General features: G+C 40.9%; 1 protein-coding gene across 1 annotated transcript in view; it reads right to left on the bottom strand.

Moving 5' to 3' along the window:
• Positions 1-27500, bottom strand: part of grk3 (G protein-coupled receptor kinase 3) — a 90623-nt gene that overhangs the window by 60228 nt on the left and 2895 nt on the right. The window contains exon 2 of the mRNA XM_080046786.1: positions 5561-5637. Coding sequence (XP_079902912.1) covers positions 5561-5637 — 77 coding nt within the window. The remainder of the gene's footprint in view (positions 1-5560; positions 5638-27500) is intronic.

The following is a 27500-nucleotide window of genomic DNA, read 5'->3' as shown; positions in this document are numbered from 1 at the left end:
CCTATTAAAAAAAAAAGAGGCAAAAAAAAAATGAAGCAATAACAGTGATTCATCTGCAACTGTGGTGTATTTTCATCACCTTCCATTTTGTTTTCTTTTTCCCCCAATTACTGGTTTAATTGTTTGGTCTATTAAATGTCAGAGAATAGTGAAAAATGACATTTAACCGCCCCCCTCTCCCACGCCCCCCCCCAGAGCCCAAGGTGACATTATCAGATTGCAGGCTTTGGCTTGTACAAGGCTACACTCCAACAAAAAAAAAAAACACACCCCAAAGAGGATCAGTTGACAATGTTCTGTAAATGGTTTATTTCTATTCATTCGCTTTTTTTAATGTGTATTATGTATTTTAATCTTGCCTCTGTTAAAGGAATACTTCACCCATACGGAAACAGCGTTCTATCATTATAAAATCACTATTATAGTATAATGAATGAGGTTTTTCTTTCCTCAGTCTTCCCTCAGTCTTCCCTTGGCCCAGCTGTCCTGTTAATCCTGACCCTTACTGTGATGTCACAGTAAGGAAAATGTAGGGTTAGACAGTGAGACCATAAAACACTCTTTCTGCCTTTTCTCAGGCTAGGATGATCCGATTTCATTTATTTTTTTGCACATTCATACTACATAGGATCTCAGAGTTCAATACATCTTCATATTCCAACCGGTGAAGTAGGCCTTTAAGCACTTTGAATGGCCTTGTGTCTGAATTGTGCTATATAAACAAACTTGCCTTGCCTAGTTTACAATGATATGAAACATCCCACAGCCCGGAGCCAGGGAACTGTTTAGCATTGAGCAGCTCGTAAATAAAGATGTATCATCTCCAAAAAGGTGGGGTTTGTTTTTCTGTTGGTCGACTTACTGACAAGATATGACTAAATGTTTTTCTAAGCACTGGTCAATTTTGAGATTTTGGTTTGTTTTGCTTCCATAACATGTCTTCTTTCATACTAGTATAAATCAAAAAGGTCCAACATGTACATTCAGGTGTTTATTTGACTAAACCTTGTCTGTTTACGTCTGTATATTTCTCCTATACAACCATCTTTATTGTATTGGACATTATCTCAACATTAGTATTTTCCAATATTCTAAACCCAAAAATCTCAACTTCTAAAGCACTTACATCGACTAAACTTTCCATAATCATTCTCAGCACTATTCTGAAGGTTATTACAGAAGGATTTGTTCCTATGTTGTTAATTGTCTGATTTATGAGACAATGTAGCAGTATTAAAAGATCTTGTTAAAGGCAGACGAGCCCAAAATATCCTCTTGGAAATTGCTGAGAAGTGATTGTTTTGGACAAGGGTCACGGGTTTGAAATTGGTGTCTAGTCTTAAGGTGATGATACAGCAAGAAAACAAATTGTCTCATAAATCCGACAATGGTCAATTTAATATGAACAAATCCTTCTGTAATAACCTTCAGAATAGTGCTGAGAATGAGTATGGAAAGTTTAGTTGATGTAAGTGCTTTAGAAGTTGAGATTTCTGGTTCAGAGTATTGAAAAAAAAAAAAAACAAGTGTTGAGATAATGTCCGTTAAAGATGGTTGTATAGGAGAAATATACAGACGCAAACAGACAAGGTTTGGTCAAATATATAATATAAAAAACACAAATTGTTGTCTAGAATGGGGTGATGATACAGCATTAAAAAAAGAGAAATAGAAAATACAGACGAGCAACAAGTGTGACAGAGCTGCAGACAAAGTTAAAATTACCGCAGTGTAATCTCAGAGGAGGTTTGAGATGTAGAACGGTAAGTAAACCTTACTGAAGCCTGCAGGGGCGACTACGGTCCCCTGATACAACCAGCCTAGTGGAGCAAAGCCTGTCTGTCTGTCTGTCTGTCTGTCTGTCTGTCTGTCTGTCTGCCTGCCTGCCTGTCTGTCTGTCTGCCTGCCTGTCTGTCTGCCTGCCTGTCTGTCTGTGCACAATGGAAACTGTCTAAGGAGCCTGGTTAGTACTTGGCATGTGCCGGAATGCTATTCTGATGCTATGATAAAGCTTATCACTTTATTGCAATTACAGCTCTCAAGATTTTTTTTTCCCTGGGTGAAAACAACATTTTCCTGGCAGAATATCATTTTTTTTAAATTACAAATTACCAATAACTTAGAACAGAATGATTGAAAATAATAACGGTTTTTGAACCTTCATTTTTTGAATCTGAAACCTGACTGTCTGCTCACAATGGAAACCGTAGGAGGAGAGACACTGCTAACTACCAGAAAGGAAGGCAAGGCAAGGCAAGTTTGTTTATATAGCACAATTCAGACACAAGGCCATTCAAAGTGCTTTACAGGGGCAAGATTAACATACACAAAAACACATTATAAAACATTTAAAAGCGAATAAAAGAAGCAAATAAAATAAAAATTGCAGGTTAAAATGGAAACAAAAAAAGTCTTCAGACTCAATTTAAAAGAACTGAGAGTTGCAGCAGACCTCAAGTTTTCTGGGAGTTTGTTCCAGATTTTTGGTGCATAAAAACTAAAAGCTGCTTCTCCTCGTTTAGTCCTAACTCTGGGGACTGTAAGTAAACCTGTCTGTCTGTCTGTCTGTCTGTCTGTCTGTCTCCTTGTTTAGTCCTAACTCTAGGGACTGTAAGTAAACCTGTCTGTCTGTCTGTCTGTCTGTCTGTCTGTCTCCTTGTTTAGTCCTAACTCTTGGGACTGTAAGACCATTTTGCTGTATTGCATGCAGTCTGGTGATACTAGCTAGATCGGTTTAGCCTTTCTCCAATTTTCTTGGGGAGGAGACCGGTCACAAAATGTGCAGTGATTGGCCTACATTCATTTTACAGCGGTGATGCTTTCGCTGCTGAATTCTGTGCCCTTTTGTAAGGCCGACTGACTGTTGAGGCAAGTGATGAGGAGGAGGTAACGTAAGGTAGATGGGAGCAACTGTGTCTCAGGTGGTAGAGCGGGTCAGCCAATGATCGAAGGGTTGGCTGGTTCGACCTCCGCCCTGCCACTTGTTTCATGGTTGCTGACTTGCCTGGTGTGAATGTGTACGACTGCTGTATGTTTGAGGTAGTGGTCGGAAGGGGCAGTAGGCGCTGAATGGCAGCCACGCTTCCGCCACCGGTATGACTGTGTGTGAATGAATGGAACCTGGAACCCTGTAAAGCGCTATGAGTGTCTAGAAAAGCGCTATATAAACCCTATCCATTATTATTATTATTATATTATTTCAGAGTGTGTGGCGGTGTAGTAACAAACCTTTCCATAACACCTCAACTTCTGTGACTACATACAATAACCCTGCGTTCCAAATCACATACTCTTTCTTTTTACTACAGTACATACTAAAGTACAGAAGAGTTTTAGGGCCACAGACAGGAGAAAAAAAAAATCAGATAAGGAAGTTTTTTTTTTTTCATTATGTTGAGAAATGTCAAGAATAAAGACAAATACTGCAAAATGCTATTGGAGTTATGTATTTTCAGCATACTGCAATTGACGTGCATGTATTGGGACATCCTAAATCCTTTTCTGGCATACTAAACAGTAGGGAAGTATGGGGATTGGAACGCAGGGTTAGTGTGTTGGATGTGAAATCTGGAGCATTACTCACACAGCTGGTGGCACAGAAAAGCTACACACACATTCATCAAACTCTACTGCACTGCGGATACCTGGTAGTTTAGCTAAAAAGTTAAAAATAGAGAAAAAACTGGGTTCTCAGGTGGTGTAGTGGATAGAGCGCGTACCATATTGGCTCCGGCCTTCGTTGCAGTGGTCGCGGGTTCAAATCCGACCTGTGGACCTTTACTGCAGGTCATCCCCCCCTCTCTCTCTCTCGCTCTGTCTCCCCTCCCCATTTCAACTCTGTACCGTCTAATAAAGCTTGAAAATGCCCAAAAAAGAATTGGTCTGTTGCTCTATTTGCAACACTTAGCACTTCAGAGTTATACTCTATGTTGTGTTCTGTTTACTAGTATTGGCAAGTCTACGTACATTGTTAATCTATTTTAATTTGGAAAAAGACATGGTTAAGCATTCTGAGATGCATTTCTTGTATGAAATGTGCTATTAAAATAAGGTATTGTGTTATACATGATAGTAAAAAATTTGAAATGTGTATAAAATGTATGTGAAACAATATAGACACACACACACACACACACACACACACACACACAGAGAGTCTCACACACACACACACACACAGAGTCTCACACACACACACACACACACACAGAGTCTCACACACACACACACAAATATTAAATATCAAATGTATGTGAAAAGTTATGTAAACAGCGGTGACCTAGTTGCATGTGGCACAGCTCATATTGACATCAGCTTTAAGAACAAAACAAACAGAGCTTGTTTGTGAGTGTAGACATGAGGCTCTGAGCAAACAGCGGCGTGCACACTACACACTAACCAAACACTACGGAGCTGATGCCAAGTAAGTCACAGTGTGTATGTCAATCATCTAATCCAATGTGATCCACTATTAGCTGCTATTGTCATTTAAACAAGGAGAAACAATGGCTAGAAGATGCTACTTTAAAAAAAGAATACAACTAGATAGCTACAGTCATGCTAGCAGCCATGTTGAGTTGTGTTGCTGCAAGCTGTATGCTTAAATACTTACAATTGTGTTTATTGGTATGTTATTTTTTGCCATTTTCACCGTTTACCATATACCAAAATAGTAAACTCTTCACTTAAAACGATACATTTTAACTTCATGGTAGCGCTAGAGGAAAAGTCAGAGGATGACCTAGTCTTTTTTTAAACTTTTTGAAATAAAAAATCTTTATGGAACAAATTCACAATACATTATTATAGTATCAATATAGATATCAGCCAATACTTTCACCACACACACACACACACACACACACACACACACACACACACACACACACACAAACACACACAAACACACACACACAAACACACAGCGGACAGACTAACTCCATCGGCTAAAATAAAATGAAAAGTGTCAACAAGCTCTGAGAAGAAAGTTCATGTCTTCAGCTCCTCAGAGGAATATTGTTGTTCTTATTGTTGTGTTTCTGTCTGTCTGTCTGTCTGTGTGTGTATGTCTGTCTGTCTGTCTGTCTGTCTGTCTGTCTGTCTGTGTCTGTCTGTCTGTCTGTCTGTCTGTCTGTCTGTCTGTCTGTCTGTCTGTCTGTCTGTCTGTCTGTCTGTCTGTCTGTCTGTCTGTGGGATCACATTCAGACCAAACCCATTTCAACAAGTGAATGTAATTGTCTGTGGATGAGCGGTCTTAATTATTATTATTATTTTATTTTTTTTAAAGATATTTTTTTTTTTTTTTGGCATTTTTATGCTTTATTGACAGTGTAGAGACAGAGGTGAAATGGGGCAGAGAGGGGAGTGATATGCAGAGAACGACCGCGGGTGGGAATCGAACCCGGGTCTGCTGCTGGGCCCGGCCCAGGAGGGGGACGCCTTACCAACTGAGCTAAAGGCGCCCCCCAAGCGGTCTTCATTCTATCACCATGTCACAAGCTTTTCCTTTTAGTAGTTCATTGTCCTCTAACGGACTAAAAAATGAAATGTCGTCACTTACCAATTTTCTGGTTGAAGATTTTGTCAAACGTGAGCTCGTCTCTCTCCTCGAGGTACTTCTGCATCACGCTGCGAATACTGTCGACACAAAGCGGAGGAGAAATGGGTTAATACAATGGTAAATGGTAAATGGACTCCACTTATACAGCTCTTTTCCCTGGTTTTTCACAGACCCAAAGCGCTTTACATTGTTTTGTACACATTCACACACACACATTCATACACCGATAGCAGCAGCAGCTACCACGCAGGGTGCAAGCTAACTATCAGGAGACATTTAGGGTTCAGCGTCTCTTTGCCCAGGGACACTTGGACATGTGGCGGGGTGACGGGGGATCGAACCTTCAACCCTGTAACCCAGTGGACGACTGAACCGCCCTACACACTTCACCACAGCCGGCCCAATACACACCATCAAGACCAGTTCACTCTTGATAAAACACAGTGGACCAACACCAGCAGATGACATGGCAACTCCCAAATCATCACTGACGATCCAAATACATTTCAAATGGAATTCAAGGTCCCAGAGACTTGAGGAAGAGTGGAGAGGCACACAATCCAATAGTTTAAAGTCCACCATAATCCCAAACAAGTATCCAGTGTAGAAATGAACATATTTCTGTATAATAAATCTCTTGTTTTCATTGCTCCTATATTCCTATATTTTGAGTTGCTTGATTTGAGCTGAACCAGAATCAGAATCCTTTATTGCCATTGTTCAGTGTTCAACGAAATGTATTCAGCATCCAAGTATACACACACAAACACAAAATTAGGGCTGGCCCGAATTATTCGAATATCCGAGTATTCGTTTGTTAAATTAGTAATCGGAGCTCAATTCAGTATTCGGGATATTCGTTTTTTTTTTTTTTTCCCAACAACTTTTTTTTTTGAATACTCGAAGCCTGAAAAATGGCATTCGGGCCAGCCCTTCACAAAATATAAGACAAGTTAAAAAAATAGTGCAAGGCAATAGTGCAATGTACTCATAAGCCGATAAGTGTGTATCTGTAAGCCGTAATCAGCTAAATTCAACCAAAAATTTTACTTTATGATAGTATTCTATGATTTCCAAAAACCCAGATATCTGAATGGTATTGGCACTATTAAACAGTGGTGAATGGGTGAATCCCTAATCCCCTAGTCCCAGTGATCCGGTCCTGGGTTTGTGCCTCTCCGGGCCACCTGTGCCCTACAGGGAGGGAGGAGGGACACATGGGAGGCACCTGGAGAGGAACATGCTGCCATGGGACGCAGTGTAATGAGACAATTAATCAATTAGCACCCCCACCACAGGCCTGTTCACACTCTGCTATAGGACACACACACACACACACACACACACACACACACAGGAGAGCACGCGCACACACATACACAGGAGAGGACACACACACACACACAGGAGAGCACACACACACACACAGGAGAGCATGCACAGACACACAGGAGCACACAGGAGCACGCATGCACCCACACACACTCACACACAGGAGCATGCATGCACCCACACACACACACACACACTGGAGCATGCATGCACACACACACACACACACACACACACACACACACACACACACACACACACACACACCAAGAAAGCCATGACTCCTTGTTACCACATTATCAATCAAATCAACATTAATTTCTCTAGCTCTTTGCAGCAACCAGCAGGTTTCTGAAGTTCTTTAAAACAAGGAAACAATCAAAGTCAGTGGAAGTCCATTGAAGCATGTGGAGTGGAGTGGGCCATGTTGGTTGTATATTTTATTGTGTCTTCTGTTTTTTATTTTTTTGTTTTTTGTGGGTGTTGTTTTGTTTAATGTTTATTCAAAAAAATAAAAAAATAAAATGAAGAATTAAAAATAATAAGTAACAATGAAGTCTGAAAGGCTACATAAAATCAGTAGAGACAAATGTTAAGTTTTTTTTTTTTTTTTTTTTTTTTTTTTTTAAGATATTTTTTGGGCATTTTTGTGCTTTATTGACAGTGCAGAGAGACAGAGGTGAAATGGGGCAGAGAGGGGAGTGACGTGCAGAGAACGACCGCGGGTGGGAATCGAACCCGGGTCTGCTGCTGGGCCGGGCCCGGGAGGGGGACGCCCTACCAACTGAGCTAAAGGCGCCCCTAAATGTTAACTTTCTTAACCTTTATTTATACAGGTAAATCCCATTGAGACCGAAGACTCTTTTTTCAAGGGAGACCTGTTTTCCTTTCCCACGTTACCATTCACACACACATTCATACACCGATAGCAGGCTAACTATCGACATTCACACGCAGCACTAGTATGAATTAAAAGCCTTTGTCTAAATAAATAGGTTCTGGGGTTAGATTTAACATGAGCTGTGTGTGTAATAGTGCAAATGTCACGTGTCAGTTAGTACAGTAAGATAGCGGTTGCTCGGGGCGCTCCTGTGGCGTAGTGGATAGAGCGCGTACCATATTGGCTCCGGCCTTTGTTGCAGTGGTCGCGTGTTCAAATCCGACCTGTGGACCTTTACTGCAGGTCATCCCCCCCTCTCTCTCTCTCTCTCTCTGTCTCCCCATTTCAACTCTGTACTGTCTAATAAAGCTTGAAAATGCCCAAAAATAATCTTTAAAAAAAAATCCTTCCTCTAATTCCATAAATTTTGAGGTTAGATTTAAAATGAGCCGTGTGTGTGTGTGTGTGTGTGTGTGTGTGTGTGTGTGTGTGTGTGTGTGTGTGTGTGTGTGTGTGTGTGTGTGTGTGTGTGTGTGTGTGTGTGTGTGTGTGTGTGTGTGTGTGTGTGTAATAGCGTAAATGTCACGTGTCAGTTTGTACATTAAGATAGCGCTTGCTCACGAGTCTCACTCCTGTTGTTTACTGTTCCAACAGCAGACAAACAACACAATCTATAAGAATCTTTAGCTTCAGGGGCGCGTGTGAAGAAAAGGCTCGAGCCTAAACAAGACTTTTCTGAAGACAATGCCGTGTTATGTTGTTATAGCTACAGTGGGCACCCTTGTTTATATACCCCTCGTTTACTTACAAGTTTACAGTGCCTAGGCTGTGTATTAACATTTAAAAAAAAAATTCAGCTCACCCACAGTACAGACAGGTAGCGGATTGAAGGAGATATTCACTGATTTTGACAACAAGCGTTCTCCAGAATCACTGACTACACTTTTAAAAAAAATATTTTTAAATGCAGGAGTCTGCGTTCTTAATCATATACAGGTCCTTCTCATATAATTAGCATATTGTGATAAAGTTGATTATTTTCCATAATATAATGATAATAATTGAACTTTCATATATTTTAGATTCATTGCACACCAACTGAAATATTTCAGGTCTTTTGTTGTTTTAATACTGATGATTTTGGCATACAGCTCATGAAAACCCCAAATTCCTATCTGAAAAAATTAGCATATCATGAAAAGGTACTCTAAACGAGCTCTTAACCTAATCATCTGAATCAACTAATTAACTCTAAACACCTGCAAAAGATTCCTGGGGCTTTTAAAAACTCCCAGCCTGGTTCATTACTCAAAACCGCAATCATGGGTAAGACTGCCGACCTGACTGCTGTCCAGAAGGCCATCATTGACACCCTCAAGCAAGAGGGTAAGACAGAAAGAAATTTCTGAGCGAATAGGCTGTTCCCAGAGTACTGTATCAAGGCACCTCAGTGGGAAGTCTGTGGGAAGGAAAAAGTGTGGCAGAAAACGCTGCACAACCAGAAGAGGTGACCGGACCCTGAGGAGGATTGTGGAGAAGGGCCGATTCCAGACCTTGGGGGACCTGCGGAAGCAGTGGACTGAGTCTGGAGTAGAAACATCCAGAGCCACCGTGCACAGGCGTGTGCAGGAAATGGGCTACAGGTGCCGCATTCCCCAGGTCAAGCCACTTTTGAACCAGAAACAGCGGCAGAAGCGCCTGACCTGGGCTACAGAGAAGCGGCACTGGACTGTTGCTCAGTAGTCCAAAGTACTTTTTTCGGATGAAAGCAAATTTTGCATGTCATTCGGAAATCAAGGTGCCAGAGTCTGGAGGAAGACTGGGGAGAAGGAAATGCCAAAATGCCTGAAGTCCAGTGTCAAGTACCCACAGTCAGTTATGGTCTGGGGTGCCATGTCAGCTGCTGGTGTTGGTCCACTGTGTTTTATCAAAGGCAGGGTCAATGCAGCTAGCTATCAGGAGATTTTGGAGCACTTCATGCTTCCATCTGCTGAAAAGCTTTATGGAGATGAAGATTTCATTTTTCAACAAGACCTGGCACCTGCTCACAGTGCCAAAACCACTGGTAAATGGTTTACTGACCAAGGTATTACTGTGCTCAATTGGCCTGCCAACTCTCCTGACCTGAACCCCTAGATAATCTGTGGGATATTGTGAAGAGGAAGTTGAGAGACACCAGACCCAACACTGTGGATGAGCTTAAGGCCGCTATCGAAGCATCCTGGGCCTCCATAACACCTCAGCAGTGCCACAGGCTGATTGCCTCCATGCCACGCCGCATTGAAGCAGTCATTTCTGCGAAAGGATTCCCGACCAAGTATTGAGTGCATAACTGACCATAATTATTTGAAGGTTGACTTTTTTGTATTAAAAACACTTTTCTTTTATTGGTCGGATGAAATATGCTAATTTTTTGAGAGAGGGATTTTTGGTTTTTCTTTACTTTTTTGCCAAAATCATCAATATTAAAACAATAAAAGGCTTGAACTACTTCAGTCGTGTGTAATGAATCTAAAATATATGAAAGTCTAATGTTTATCAGTACATTACAGAAAATATTGAACTTTATCACAATATGCTAATTATATGAGAAGGACCTGTATAGTAGGGAGAGATACAGTTTTCTAGATAAAAGGTGAGCGGATGGGGCGCACCGGTGGCATAGTGGATAGAGCGCGTACCATATTGGCTTCGGCCTTCGTTGCAGTGGTCGTGGGTTCAAATCCAACAAGTGGACCTTTACTGCAGGTCATCCCCCCTCCCCCATCTCTCTCTCCGTCTCCCCATTTCAACTCTGTACTGTCTAATAAAGCTTGAAAATGCCCAAAAAAAAAATATATATCTTAAACTTTTTTTTTAAATAAATAAAATGTGAACGGATATAAATAGGCCCAGAAGAACAATAGCTATGAGACTGTTCTTAGTGGCGACATTGATAAAGCAAAGTTTACCTTCTTCCCCCCTCCTGAAGACAATGTCATCATGTCATCATGACGTTATCGCAGGTTGTATATTTTCTTTTGGGCCAATAAAAAATGAAGAAAGCAAGAGGCAGCAGTCTGCACACGAAGCTATAACATTATACGAGGCAAAAAAAAAAAAAAACCCCTGGATCCTCTTTCCCCGAACCATAACTCACTACCGCCGACCCAGGAGACACACTGTGCCTCGGCTTGATGGGAAATGGAAAAGGGGGATTTTAATGGGAGAGTAGGAAATGAAAAACATGCCTTAGTTTAATTCCCGATCGGCACTTTAAAATGGTATTATGTGCTTTGATTTAATTTAATTGTCTTGGCTATTCTGTATGTATGTAGCAAGTTGTAGCCTACATTTCATAGAATAGTCTAATTCTACATGTCTTGATGATATATCTAATCTGAAGACTTTTCTGTTTCCCTTTTAACCTGTAATTTGAATTTAATTTAAATGTTTTATTTCTATTCCTGTTTGTTTTTTTTTGTTTTTTTTTTAACCTTTATTCATACAGGTAAATCCCATTGAGACCGAAGACTCTTTTACAAGGGAGACCTGTTTTCCTTTCCCACGTTACCATTCACACACACATTCATACACCGATAGCAGGCTAACTATCGACATTCACACGAGGCAAGGTGGGTGAAGTGTCTTGCCCAAGGACACAACAACCATGACACAGGTGGCAGGGCGGGGATCGAACCTCCAACCCTTTGATCATCAGCCGACCCGCTCTACCAACTGAGCCACAGTCGCCCAGTTTACACAGTGGGTTAGAGTCCCACGGAAAATAGGTTAAAGTCTATGTCTATTCTATACTTGATGTATTTTAATCTTGATGTATTTCTTGCCCCTGTAAAGCACTTTGAATGGCCTTGTGTCTGAATTGTGCTATAGGAATAAACTAGCCTTGTCTTGCCTTTCTATAGCCTGACTAGCAATTGGTTTTGGAGATTTTAAAATGGAGATTTTTTTTGATAGGAGAGTTGGATTGAGCAGTGAAGGCCGTATATTTCTAATGCAACTACATTTATACACACACACACACACACACACACACACACACACACACACACACACACACACACACACACACACACACACACACACACACACACACACACACACACACACACACACACACACACACACACACACACACACACACACACACACACACACACACACACACACACACACACACACACACACACACACACACACAGTATACAGGAACAAGAAGCTAGGAAGTAAACGCTTCCTCTTTTAGCTGTGCAATGCTGAATCACAAGCAGCTGACTCCAGGTTATTAGGATCAAAAGTCAAACCATTAGACAACATATTAAAGACCTACTTCAGCGGTGGAAATATGAAGGTGTATTGAACTCTGAGATCCTATGTAGTATAAATGTGCAAAACATTTTAGAAATCAGATCATCCTAGCCTGAGAAAAGGCAGAAAGAGTGTTTTATGGTCTCGCTGTCTAACCCTACATTTTACTAGTGTGACGTCACACTAGTCATGACATTTTTCAGAACAGACTTGAGGCAGTTGGTGGGTGGGTGACGCCATCTTTAGTTACCAGCTTCTTGTCCTTGAAGGCAACAGTAGCTTCTGTAATTATTTTGAAAAGGAATGGAGGTGTTAGCAAGGGAGCGTTGCTATGTAGAACTTTCACAACAAGTCTTGATTCCACTAAATATTCAGATAGGGGAGAACGAGGTAATGTGAGACATCGGGTAATGTGAGACTATCATATTTTCACTGCCCTTCGTCCTGAATAAATTATGATAATTTCCATTGCTAGGAAACATCCTGAATTAATGGGAAATGTGTACATTTTACTGATAAATCTTTTCAGCTCACTTGGAGGGGAGCAAATGTAAAAAGTGTCTCACTTTACTCCACTCTCCCCTATTACACATTGCACCTTTAAGAGAATAGGTGATATTTAGAGGACGTCTGTCTGTCTGTCTGTCTGTCTGTCTGTCTGTCTGTCTGTCTGTCTGTCTGTCTGCCTCATGACCATAGTAAAAGGAAGCACATCTCAAGTTCCCAAGTCATGGAGGACATAACACTGTCATTCCACTTGTTTTATAAGGCTCACATCACAATAAATCAACTGTGTGTGTGTGTGTGTGTGTGTGTGTGTGTGTGTGTGTGTGTGTGTGTGTGTGTGTGTGTGTGTGTGTGTGTGTGTGTGTGTGTGTGTGTGTGTGTGTGTGTGTGTGTGTGTGTGTGTGTGCTTGCTGAGAGAGGATATATCTGCAGACAGATAGGGGGCTGATTTAGTTTTAATTTGTTATTATTTCAACATAAAGAGGGTCTCAGATTTAGCCATATTCATGCCCCTAATGCGTGGAAGGTAATAGAGGTGATATATGACAGAAGGTAATTTATTAATTAATATCTGGGATAAGCCAGTGATTGTACAAAATAATAATAAAGCGTGAAATGGAGGCTGATTGCAGTGTTACGTTAGAGCCTTGCCATCACATTGGTAGAAATTCAGTTACATTCAAATCTCGGGTTTTCCCGTGGCACTAATTCTGTCTGTCTGTCTGTCTGTCTGCCTGTCTGCCTGTCTGTCTGTCTGTGAGAGAGGATATATCAGCAGACAGACAGTGAGGTGATTTGGTGTAACCATCTGCCAGACAGTGTGCAGACAGCTGCTCATGAAAACACAGGTGCATTCAGAAGAAAATGAAAACCATAAACCATAAACCCACAATAGCTTTTTGCTTTATGTCTGTTGAAGTAAACCACAGAGGACACAACACTATCCCTTAAGCCCCTATCTCACTGGGCTGCGACTGTTTGCGACAAGTTGGAGACTGCATTCGCAAACGAGTCTCTAAACTGTCTCTAAACGTTCGCGGAGGTCTCAATTTCCTCGCATGAGTCGCAGAGCCGCACAGAATTTTGAACATGTTTCCTGTCGCATGAATTTTGAACATGTTCAAAAAAAGTGTGCGACAAATCTAGTCTCAAAATAGTCTCAGAGTCGTCGCAGGTGTGTCGCACGCGTCGCAAACCCTTCTCAATTTAGTCTCCGCGAGTCAGAAAGTGCAAGATGTGTGAGACAACTTTGCGAGGGTTTGGCGACATATGAAACTAAATTGCGACTGCTTTGAGACAAAAATGAGACTGACATTCCGTTCGTGCGACACTCGCCAGACGTTCGTGAGACATAAATGCGACCTCCCGGCAAGGACATTCGCAAACGTGTCATAAGTAGCAATTCAGTGAGACTGCAAGTGAAAATTGTCGCAAATTGGCATATTTTGTCGCAATTTTGTGTCTCCAACTTGTCGCAAACAGTCGCAGCCCAGTGCGATAGGGGCTTTATCTAGCTAGACATTGCATTAGTGCATTTTTTCCCACCACCTGTTTGTGTTTTGAGATTTAAATCCCCTTTCCAATGCATCAGAGGGACCTGTGAATGCTTTAAAACCTGAACAGCAATACAGCTTCACACTAGGATTGTAACATAACACGTCTTCGCACCGAACCGTCACAAATTCAGGTCCGTACCGCGATTCGAGAGGTTAACCGCAATATGTTATGATGGCGTAAATAGCGTTAATATGCTGGATGTACAGGCTTTGTTTTGATTGCGCAGTGGAAAATGCATTTATTTTTTCTTGATGAGAAGTATTTTAGCTATTGGAGAACTTGCTACTTATTATTTATACATGTATTATATTTTTAAATATTTTTATACATTTTATTTGTATGTTTTATTTAAAAAGGTTCAGTAAGCGGAATGGTTCTTTTAGCTAACTTCCTGTCAGTTGCTGCAGTTAGCAGTCCCCTCGCTCGTCCCCACGTCACCACATTAATGCACTGCGGTCTTCAAGCAGCAAGTTATCTAGCATCATCTCAGATCCATAAGTGTGATAAAACATGATAAAAACCATCAAAACAGACATTGGGAAGGATTTCTAACTGCTCCGCCATTGTAGGCGCATAAACATTCGCCCATGTGTTGCTCTGGCGTGCACCGGCAGTGAGACCATGGAGTGTATATACTATATATGAGTGAGACGAGTGTCGGTTTGTAGCGTTCTCTCTTCTGATTGGATAAAAATTTCGGGATACTCCAATGAGTTTATTTGCCGATTACATGCAAAGCAGCCGACTGAGAGATCAGCTTTATGAAAAGCGCACATTATGTAAGTGATTACTGTATGAATAAAGAGCGATTTAACACTTATATTAACATAAATAAACCGCTTACGTCACCTTTAAATTTGAAACACTTGCTGAGTCACTTACAGCTAACAAAAGGGTTTTTCCTGGTACCGCTACACCCCTACTTGACACAGGAACATTAGCTCACAGGAGCAAATGACCTACAATAAAAAAAAAAGTTGCAGTGATGATGTATTCTTGAGTGACAAAGTGACTGCTGGCACATTGTGATGAATAAAGCTATATGGTCTCAAAGGGGGCTGATGACATGAGCCTAAGATGTTATGAGTAGTGGGCTGTCACAAGTGAATGACCAGGGCACAGACCAGTCATTCATGGTTGACACAGCAGAGTGCTTTGGGGTTCCAAAAATGCTACGTCGACTCCTAGCATTGAAAATTTAAAGCTCCCATATTATACACTTTTCGGTTCTATTATACACCATAGAAAGAAATTTCAGAAAGGGGGAGAGTGAGAACAGGAGAGATTGTTATTTTTTTAAATATTTTGGCAGTCTCTAGGCACACCGTGGACCCATTGATATGTTAGAACACATTTAAAAAGTGCATTTAGCATAATATGTGACCTTTAACCTAAATGCATAAGACTCATGCTAGGAATGTCCTATTCACAAATATTGACACTTTTGGCCCAATTTGGACATTTTCACTTAGGGGTGGACTCACTTTTCTTGCCAGGACTTTAGACATTAATGGCTGTGTGCCGAGTTATTTTGAGGGGACAGTAAATGTACACTGTTGTACAAGCTGTACACTGACTACTTTACATTGTATCAAAGTGTCATTTCTTCAGTGTTGTCCCATGGAAAGATATAATGAAATATTTGAAGAAATATGAGGGGTGTACTCACTTTTGTGAGATACTGTATATATATGGCCTGTTGTCCAATAGCGCCAGTCAATTGACCACAAATCATGTCCCACTCAAATCTAAAATCCATGGCCAGTTCATATACAGCTCTGGAAAAAAGACCACTCCAAATGTCCCCATGTGTTTTAAAAATCCGTTTCCAGGCGGACCAAGGCTTTCAATGGATTTCCTCTAACGTTATGTAAACATACTGAGTGGGGACTGTAGTCTATGGGTCAGGGAAATACAGAGATATTCTGATGTGTCCTTGAGCAAGGCAGATCAGACCGAAAAGTTTAAAAAAAATCGCGACTAAAATATTTTAGAATTGCGAAAGGGCCCTTAGCTTTAATTTTTTCCAGTTAAGGCAAAAATGTCCCAAAAAATACCTTAAATATTCAAATATTTTGTCTGTTTTTGTTTTGTTTTTGTTTTGTTTTTCCTTGCCGTGCACCATTGTTTTGTTTTGTAATGATTTAATTTTAATTGTGTGCTCCATGCCATGTGCTATGGCCGTGAGCCGTAATAAATAAATGAAATAAATGAAAATGAAATGAAATTGGACCATTAATATAGAGGAACACCGAAGCAGTGGAAAGAGAGCTGAGAGACAGTCTGTGAAGTGTCCTTGAGCAAGTCAGATCAGACGGAAAAGTCAAAAAAATAGGGACTAAAAGAAGGCCCCTTAGCTTTCATTCTTTCATATGAAGGCAAAAATGCACCAAAAAATACCTTAAATATTCAAAGATTTTGTCTGAAATTGGCCCATTAAAACTGGGGTGGAGGATTTGGGGAGAAAATGGCAGTTGGGATAGAGATTCGAATCCAAATACATCAACCGCTCCACTTGTTCTCTTTGGTCCCTCCCGTATGGTCCCTCCCTGACACGCTCTACACCAACAAAGTCGTGCCAAAGTGAATGGACAGTCCCAACAGCCAATAAGAACAGAGAATCGGAGCCTCGCTCTGATTGGTCAAAGTGTCAGCTCATGTTAACATTGACCAATCAGAAATCATATACCCCAGCTTTAATTTAGTGGAACACTTAAGGCAGTGGACTGTGTGTTGGTTAGACAGTGGTCATGGGGTAAACTGCAGTGTATCGGTCAGAGAAATACAGAGATATTCTTCTGAAGTGTCCTTGAGCAAGTCAGTGTATTCCGATCAGAGAATAGTCATGACTCTTGTTATGTACCTGCTACGTCCTCTACGCATGGTCGGGTACAGACAAGGTCCACAAGAGAACACACACACACACACTGAGGCACACACACACACACTGAGGCACACACACACACACACACACACACACACACACACACACACACACACACACACACACACACACACACACACACACACACACACACACACACACACACACACACACACACACACACACACACACACACACACACACACACACACACGCACACACGGATGGACGGAAACACAGACACACAGAGACAAACACAGACACACACACACACACTGAGGCACATACGGACACGCACAGAGACAGACACACACAGAGACAAACACACACACGCGGACAAACACACACACACACACACGGATGGACGGACACACACACAGACAAACGGATGGACGGACACACACACAGCCACACACACACAGAAGCACACACACACGGATGGACGGACACACACACAGCCCCACACACACACACACACGGATGGACGGACACACACACAGCCACACACACACACACACACACACACACACAGAAGCACACACACACACACACACACACACAGCCTTCCTCTGGGCTGTCCTTACGTAACTCCATTGCATCTGCTACAGAATGAACCAGCTGTGTTCAGAGAGCTCTTGCCTCATCAACACAATGAGCCAACAGCCATAAGCTACAACTACTTTAGGTTTTATTTATTTTTCCATACAGCTTTCTGGTCCCTTTTTAACCCCAAACTAAAGCCTTTACTGTCAACTCTGATAGTAGGAGACCCTGACCTCAATTCAAGTCTTGCTTAATACTCTTTCTTTTTTTTTTAAAGATTATTTTTGGGCATTTTCAAGCTTTATTAGACAGTACAGAGTTGAAATGGGGAGACAGACAGAGAGGGGGGGGGGGGGGGGATGACCTGCAGTAAAGGGCCCCGGGTCGGTTTTGAACCCACGACCACTGCAATGAAGGCCGGAGCCAATATGGTACACGCTCTATCCACTACGCCACAGGAGCGCCCCGATTCCTAAATACTCTTAACAGCTTGTCAGTGAACAAGTTTGCAATAGTTTTATTTACGACAAGCTGCTCTGGCAATAGTCCAATTATTATTTTAAATTTTTTTTTGTTGTTGCGTTATTTCCTTTCACTAGACAGATTGGAAAGACAGAGATGTAATGGGTCAGAGAGGGGAATGACATGCAGAGAACGACCCGGGCTGGATTCTAACCCGGGGTCTGCTGTGAAGAGGACCGAGACTCTATGGAGGGAGGGGGGGGGGGGGGGGGTCTAACTACTACACCATGAGCACCCCTCCAAATATTTAGGCCTGTTCTGTGTAGCTTTGCTTATTGAGAGTGTATTTCTCAACAGATCCGATAGATTTATTTATTTTTTCCTACAGCAATCCCCCAGAGATCCCGTCAGCATGGAACTAGTCTCACCTGCTAAACAACACCCCAAAAATAAACCAAGCCTCGGAGAAGATTTATGAACAAGGACGCTCACTCGCTAGTAATACATTTCCGATTTCACATTATTTACCTATTTGTGTATTGTATTTGTATTGTATGTTTTTCTGAGGACCCGCTCGAAAACCAGATGCTGCATCTCAAGCGGCTTATCCTCGAATAAAATGTTTGAAATGAAATGACTTCCTTAGGGCCTGTGTCATTCCTTATGGCCACTCAAAATAGTATTTAGTCACACAAAAAAATAAAAATTTTATGTGAAGCAAGTGAAAAATAAACATGGGATATTTTTTTATTTTTATGGATGTTTTGATGGTGCAGGTGTTTGTGTGTGTTGTGAAAAATAAATTAAAATTAATAAATTACAATAAATATATTGTGAAAAAGAGGAAGCCATTGAAAAATATAAAATATCAATATAAAAATATAAAAAAATGTATTCTTACATAGTAAAAGCTAAAACAAAGTGAAACGATACTAGTTAAATGTCAATGCTGAGAACCATGTGGGTGGAAAGGGGGCTTCAAAACACACATATAAGTGTGTGTGTGTGTGTGTGTGTGTGTGTGTGTGTGTGTGTGTGTGTGTGTGTGTGTGTGTGTGTGTGTGTGTGTGTGTGTGTGTGTGTGTGTGTGTGTGTGTGTGTGTGTGTGTGTGTGTGTGTGTGTGTGTGTGTGTGTGTGTGTGTTGAGGTTTCACATGAGTAACCTTCAGTACAGCAGTTAAAGGTCATGTTGTACATGCAGTCAGTGTAAAGGATTTAGAAATAGGTTAACCAGGTAATTGTTTTCAATAGATTGATAATCTTTGTTTTTTTTAGTCTTTGTCCAGGGAGATCCATTGCAATGTGAGTGAGTGAGTGAGTGAGTGAGTGAGTGAGTGAGTGAGTGAGTGAGTGAGTGAGTGAGTGAGTGAGTGAGTGAGTGAGTGAGTGAGTGAGTGAGTGAGTGAGTGCGTGTGAGTGAGTGAGTGAGTGAGTGAGTGAGTGAGTGAGTGAGTGAGTGAGTGAGTGAGTGAGTGAGTGAGTGAGTGAGTGAGTGAGGCTGCCGAACACCGTGACAACATTAGTGACTATTTAACACTACATTACACTATGCTGATGGGTAAATATTTAACATATTAACCGGATGCCACAGACATCTCTACAGCTGGGTCTGTGGGCATGGCATTGAACTGTGATAACAACCAACCACACAGCTCTGCTAAACATACAAGGCTTTTTATAATATGCTGAAAATGTATATTGTGTTTGTTATTATGTTGTTGCAACTGGCATGCTATTGTCAAAAATGTTGTCACGGGGCGCTCCGGTGGCGTAGTGGATAGAGTGTGTACCATATTGGCTACGGCCTTCGTTGCAGTGGTCGCGGGTTCAAATCCGACCCGTGGACCTTTACTGCAGGTCATCCCCCCTCTCTCTCTCTCTCTATCGCTCTGTCTCCCCATTTCAACTCTGTACCGTCTAATAAAGCTTGAAAATGCCAAAAAAAAAAAATCTTAATAAAAGGTGATAATGTTAGGAGCTGTGTCAAGTGAGTGGCCCTAGTCCAAAATATACAAACATGACCCTAAGCACCCTTACATCAGCTTATTTAGGCCTTTACAAAAAGTCAGGCAAGCAATTACCCCCTTTACTAGGAAAACTAGTTGTACTTTTTCGAACCTGTTTTTCTGGCTACGGCAACAAGCGCAGGAGCATTGAGGGGGAGGGAAGATGAATTAGGCAATTTTCAAACTCACTTTGAGTTCCTAGAAAAGGCACAGAGGGATTCAAATTATTAACCGCTTTTTTTAGTTTCACTTTGGGAACTTTTTAGAATTGTTAAAAGCCTAAAAATAAATAGTCCAATGCCTTGTGCTGAATTAAAGCACCTGTCCGCCTAAATTCACAAAACCCTTCTAACTATGTTATTTGGGGAGTTAGTTGCATGATAGTGAAGAATCTGAAAAGGGGGCTCAAATCCGACCCGTGGACCTTTACTGCAGGTCATCCATACCCCCCCCCCCCCCACCCCCACCCCTCACTCTCTCTCTGTCTCCCCATTTAAACTCTGAACTGTCTAATTTAAAAGAAAGCTTGAAAATGCCCCAAAAAATAATCTTCAAAAAAATAAAAATAATGGAGACCAATGCTTTGTCCTTAAAAAGCTGAAACAAAATCACTGAAGAAACAACAATGCAATGTCACTGATTGTTTTTTAGTATTTAATAATTTGTTTTCTTTGTAATAACTTATTCATGGTTTTTTTTTCCTTTTGCAACATAAACAAAAAATCATAAACACACAACTTAAAAAACGAAAATCCAAACAAAAGACGAAATAAACAACAATTCGATGTCATTGTTGGCTTGAAACAACCACTGCAGTAGAGACACACACACACACACACACACACACACACACACACACACACACACACACACACACACACACACACACACACACACACACACACACACACACACACACACACACACACACACACACACACGCACACACGCACACACGCACACACGCGCGCACACACACACACGCACACACGCCCTGATGTTATTCTTGGTTGATTTAGCACCTTGTGTGATTATAACACATTTATCCTCAAGCAGCAGCTGCCAGATGCTGCAATTACTAAAATAATCACTAGCCGGTAATAATTCACTGCTTTAACAGACACTACAAGATTAAAAAGGTTTTATGTGTGAAGTGAACACCTCCAAATGTACAATGGATTGCTTTTATAAATGGCAAATTTACAATGACAACGGGTTATAATTCTTACATGTGAAAAACGGAGTTTGTGGAGAATTTACAGAAGCTACGGTGGCCTTCAAGGACAAGAAGCTATAGTTACTAAAAGATGGCATCATCCACCACTGCCTCAAGTCTTTCCACAATATCTAGTGATGAGGTGAAGATGTATTTAGTTATTTATTCTATAGTACTTCTTCTTCTTCTTGGTCTTCCAACAGGTGCCCGCTATTACAATCATTATAATTTACAGAAGCTACGGTGGCCTTCAAGGACAAGAAGCTATAGTTACTAAAGATGGCATCATCCACCACTGCTTCAAGTCTTTCCTACAATATCAAGTGATGAGGTGAAGATGTATTTAGTTTTTTATTCTATAGTACTTACTTCTTCTTGGTCTTCCAACAAGTGCCCGCTATTACAATCATTATAATTTACAGAAGCTACGGTGGCCTTCAAGGACAAGAAGCTATAGTTACTAAAGATGGCATCATCCACCACTGCCTCAAGTCTTTCCACAATATCAAGTGATGAGGTGAAGATGTATTTAGTTATTTATTCTATAGTACTTCTTCTTCTTCTTGGTCTTCCAACAGGTGCCTGCTATTATAATAATTATAATTTACAGAAGCTACGGTGGCCCTTAAGGACAAGAGGCTAGTAACATCCCCCCACGTCTCCAGTGCTGCTGTCAAAATCTCACCTCTCTGCCAGAGGACATAGCTTTGGCCCGCCGAGAATGTGGCAGCACCATGCTATCTGAAAACTGCCACATTTAACTGCCCCCTGCAACACACACACACACACACACACACACACACACACACACACACACACACACACACACACACACACACACACACACACACACACACACACAGAATAGCTTCCCATATGCACATACAGTACTACTACAATTTGGGAGAATTTACAGAAGCTACGGTGGCCTTCAAGGACATGAAGCTACAGTTACTAAAGATGGCATCATCCACCACTGCCTCAAGTCTTTCCTACAATATCAAGTGATGAGGTGAAGATGTATTTAGTTATTTATTCTATAGTACTTCTTCTTCTTGGTCTTCCAACAGGTGCATTCCCCCAGGACGCCCACTATATATAAAGAAGAAAAATGTAGAAACATGGCGCTGCACCAAATCGTTAACAAATCAATCTAGTCCAAATCCATATTAAAGTAAGTCCTCTTAAGTGGCGAACACACACACACACACACACACACACGCACGCACGCGCACACGCACACACGCACACACACACACACACACACACACACACACACAAGGCTGTACCAGAAAAACTATAATGCAACCACTCCATTAAGCTAAACTGGACATATGATATCACTGTATAAAAGCGACCAAATATGACGCATTTGAAAAGGATAATTTCAGATCACCGAGAGTCCAATTTACTCAATAGCAGCTTAAATAGCACTTTTACAAATCCATTAGCCGAGGCAATTATATCTGTAGCCCCTGTATTATAGTAGTCAATGAATAATTATGCCTATATATATATACACACACACAACATAAAATCACTTGAAAACCACTTTCACAAAAGCAGGACCCTCTTGATTGATGACGCGCGAATGCCTGATCATTTTACATCACTGTCTAAATGTTACATTTTTTTCTCTTTAATCAGCATGTTGTGTATTTGATGTATTTGCATTGTATGTTGTGTATGTATTGTTGTTTTTGCTGTTTGTTTGACTCGACATTGCGAATGAGGGTCAATGAGGGTCAATTGGGGCGACTGTGGCTCAGGTGGTAGAGCGGGTTGGCCGATGATCAAAGGGTTGGAGGTTCGATCCCCGCCCTGCCACCTGTGTCATAGTTGTTGTGTCCTTGGGCAAGACACTTCACCCACCTTGCCTCGTGTGAATGTCGATAGTTAGCCTGCTATCGGTGTGTGAATGGTAACGTGGGAATGGGAACAGGTCTCCCTTGAAAAAGAGTCTTCGGACTCAATGGGATATACCTTTACCTGTATAAATAAAGGTTAAAAAAAAAAAAAAAAAAAACCCTCAATTGATCTCTCCAGTATAAATAAAGTAAAAAAATATATTTTTTTTCAAGTCCATTTTGCGATTTTTTTGTATATTTCGCATTTTCGTTTTGAGCAGTTATTTCTTCTCGCATACAGTGTTAAGTGGAGGCTCTGTATAAGTGATCCCTGTATGAATAAAGAGCGATTTAACACGTACATTAACCTAACTATATCGCTCACTTGACTTCACCTTTAAGTGCTAGGGCTCTGTCTAGTTTGACAGGCAGACAGAATGCTATGCTAATTGGGTTCACCGCTCCTCATTAAATGTTCTGTCAGGAATCCAGGTTGCGAGACATTGACGCCTGAAGTTAATCCGAGGATTGGATAATATGCGCGTGCAACTGAGCCGCTGGCGACCAACCAAAGACAACACCCGGCACTGTGTGTGTGTGTGTGTGTGTGTGTGTGTGTGTGTGTGTGTGTGTGTGTGTGTGTGTGTGTGTGTGTGTGTGTGTGTGTGTGTGTGTGTGTGTGTGTGTGTGTGTGTGTGTGTGTGTGTGTGTGTGTGTGTGTGTGTGTCTGATTAACACATTAACAATCACAGATCGGTGACATCATCTGTTGCAGTGTTGAGCGGAGTGTGATCCTGACACACAATCACACACACACACAAACACACACACACACACACACGGCTTCAAGGTGACAGAATGCCTCGTCCGTATCCGTTTGCGTCGTGTATTTGATGTATTTGCATTGTATATTGTGCATGTGTTGTCTTTGTTTCTCGACATGAGGGTCGCCCCTCAACGATATCTCGACTATAAATAAAGGTTAAAAAAAAAATCTAAATAATGTAGAGCATAAATGAGCCTTAAATGTACATTTTGGACCATTGATTTAGGCAAGGCAAGGCAAGTTTATTTCTATAGCACAATTCAGACACAAGGCCACTCAAAGTGCTTTACAGGGGCAAGATTAGAATACATAAAACACATTAGAAGACATTTAAACGCGAATGAAAAGAAGTAAAACATTTAAATTAAATAAAAAGTACAGGTTAAAATGGATGAAAGAAAGAAGTTATTAGTATGAAAGAAGAGTTATGTTATGGGAGATAAATAAACAAAAATCTGAAACATTGACCAGTGCTTGAATCACAATGTGTCTCACGTTAGGCAACAGAAGACAGTTTAGTGGACGGTGGTAATCCAATCGCAAAAGTATGTTTGGCGGAAGCACAGAAAATCCATGTGTCATACATAATCTTTTACGTCGAGGGCGAATCTGTATTTGAAGGATCAGACTGGCAACACACACACACACACACACACACACACACACACACACACACACACACACACACACACACACACACACACACACACACACACACACACACACACACACACACACACACACACACACACACACACACACACACACACACACACACACACACACACACACACACACACACACACACACACACACACACACACACACACACACACACACAGCCCTATTGTTAACACTCTATTGTACTGTATTATGACTCAACTCTTAGTCTGAGAATAGCCCACGACAAATGCACCAGTTCCTCTTGTTTATTTGCTAAAAACCACATAGGCTATTCAAGGGGAAATTACTAAGCATTTTCTCTTAAAGGTGCTGTAAGCGGAATGGTTCTTTTAGCTAACTTCCTGTCAGTTACTGCAGTTAGCAGTCCCCTCGCTCGTCCCCACGTCACCACATTAATGCACTGCGGTCTTCAAGCAGCGACTTATCTAGCATCATCTCAGATCCATAAGTGTGATAAAACATGATAGAAACCATCAAAATAGACATTGGGAAGGATTTTTACCTGCTCCGCCATTGTAGGCGCATAAACATTCACCCATGAGTGAGACGGGTGTCGGTTTGTAGCGTTCTCTCTTGTGATTGGATATTAATTTCAGGATCCCCCGAAAAGTTTATTTGCCGATTACATGCAGAGCAGCTGACTGAGAGATCGGCTTTATGAAACGCGCACATTATGTAAGTGATCACTGTATGAGTAAAGAGTGATTTAACACTTATATTAACATAAATAAACCGCTTACTTCACCTTTAAAATGAAACTAACCCCGAGTTCCAATCTCCATACTTCCCTACGATTTAGTACACCAGAAAAAGATTTAGGATATCCCAATACATGCACATCAATTGTAGTATGCTGAAAATACATAAATGCCCTGCTAACTCCAATAGCATTTTGGAATATTCGTCTTTATTCTTGACATTTCTCGACATAATGAAAAAAAATCTTCCTCATCTGATTTTTTTCCTCTCCTGTCTGTGGCCCTAAAACTCTTCTGTACTTTAGTATGTACTAGTGTAGTAAAAAGAAATAGTATGTGATTTGGAACGCAGGGTACTAACTATATATATTTGTGAGGTGTTGTTTTTAAAGATTTGCATCTCCAGAAATAAGGAAGCAAAGGGCCACAGACAGGAAGTCTACGTATTCAGCGACAGACTAACCAGACATAATGCATTCGTACCTTGCCCAAGAGCGTTTTGACACAGACAGACAGACAACAGACAGACAGACAGACAGACAGACAGACAGACAGACAGACAGACAGACAGACAGACAGACAGACAGACAGACAGACAGACAGACAGACAGACAGACAGACAGACAGACAGGACAGACCAACCTCACTTTATATCAGACTGTTCCCCTCCACCCAATACCTCCATGGAGCAACAAGCACGTTAAACTAAATGTAGAAGAAGGGTTGCTGTTGGTCTGATGTGAAGTGGAATGCTTGCTTCAAATTTGACCGAATGAAAATATTCAAAAACAATCGGTTATAATACACTCCAAAAACTCAAACCAAAGTGTATTGAGACGTAGTGATGTATTGACAAGAAGCAATGGAAGAAGCAATTATATATTTTTATTTTATTTTTTTTACTATGGAAAAGGGGTAGGATTAAATAAGTGTATACTTCTATCCTGCTCCTTTTCGGGCATGTCACATCAATACAGATAATTTGTTTTATTTTTTTTTATTTTTGTGAAGTCTTTTAAACATAAATTTAGTTTGTTGTATTTTTGTGCTTTTCATTTAGTTTTGTATTGTTTTTGATATGTCTGAAATAAAATTAAAAATTAAAAAATAAAATGAAATGGTGCCCAGGCCCGGATCTTTAGGATCAGTGCAGGCTTGGCCAGAGGGGGGGGAAAATCACGCTTAAATATCTACTTCACCGGTGGGAATATGAAGGTGTATTGAACTCTGAGATCCTATGTAGTATGAATGTGCAAACATTTTTAGAAATCGGTTCATCCTAGCCTGAGAAAAGGCAGAAAGAGTGTTTTTATGGTCTCACTGTCTAACCTGTACATTTTCCATGTGTGACATCACACGTGGCAAAATGTTAGGGTTAGGATTAACAGGACAGCTGGGTCAAGGGAAGACTGAGGGAAGACTGAGGGAAGGAAAAAACCTCATTCATTATATTATCATAGCGATTTTATAATGATAGAACGCCGGGTTCCATATGGGTGAAGTATTCCTTTATATTATGCGCGGTACAAATGAACCGGGCCAAGTGTGAGTGCACCTTAAGACAAGTGTGTATTGCAATGAACCAATTTGCATTATATAGGGAGCAGTTAAATATTAACTCATGCCGGTTAAGAAACTGATCAGACGAGAAAACTCATTAGAAAACGTAAAGGTCTGTTGGCGGGGGGCATTCGAGGTAAAACTATCATCTTTAAAACCTTTGAAGATGGATTTTTTATATCATTGTAAACTCCAGTATATAGTAACAGCAGATTATCTAAGGCAGCACATTTAAATAGCTAGCTGTTATAAAATATATCCTTTAATTGAATCATTTGGTTGGACGAATCAACAGGCTTCAAATTCATAAGCGTATGTAATGCACAGTGCGGATCAGTGCGTTCTGCTGATGTGCCAAGAAAAGTCATTCAGTAACTAGAGGGGCGAGTGACCTCCTGCTACAAAAATCACTCTTTAGTTTAAACACAATGACTGTTTAAACCTGCAGTGTGTAGAATGTTGAGTTTTATTTCCTAGCAGATTTTGTAGAAAGTAATTATAATATCCATAAGTACATTTAATTTAGTGCATAATAGCTGAAAAAAAATGTTTAATAATTTTTTTTCCCTTATAAAGGGTCTCATATATGTCCATATTTCTGCATATTTTGGACCAAGGCCTAGTGCCGCC

Source organism: Ammodytes marinus (genome assembly GCF_949987685.1).
Source record: "Ammodytes marinus genome assembly, chromosome: 18".
NCBI lineage: Eukaryota > Metazoa > Chordata > Actinopteri > Uranoscopiformes > Ammodytidae > Ammodytes > Ammodytes marinus.
Note: the sequence above shows the minus strand (reverse complement) of the source record. Positions and strands in the feature narration are given on the sequence as shown.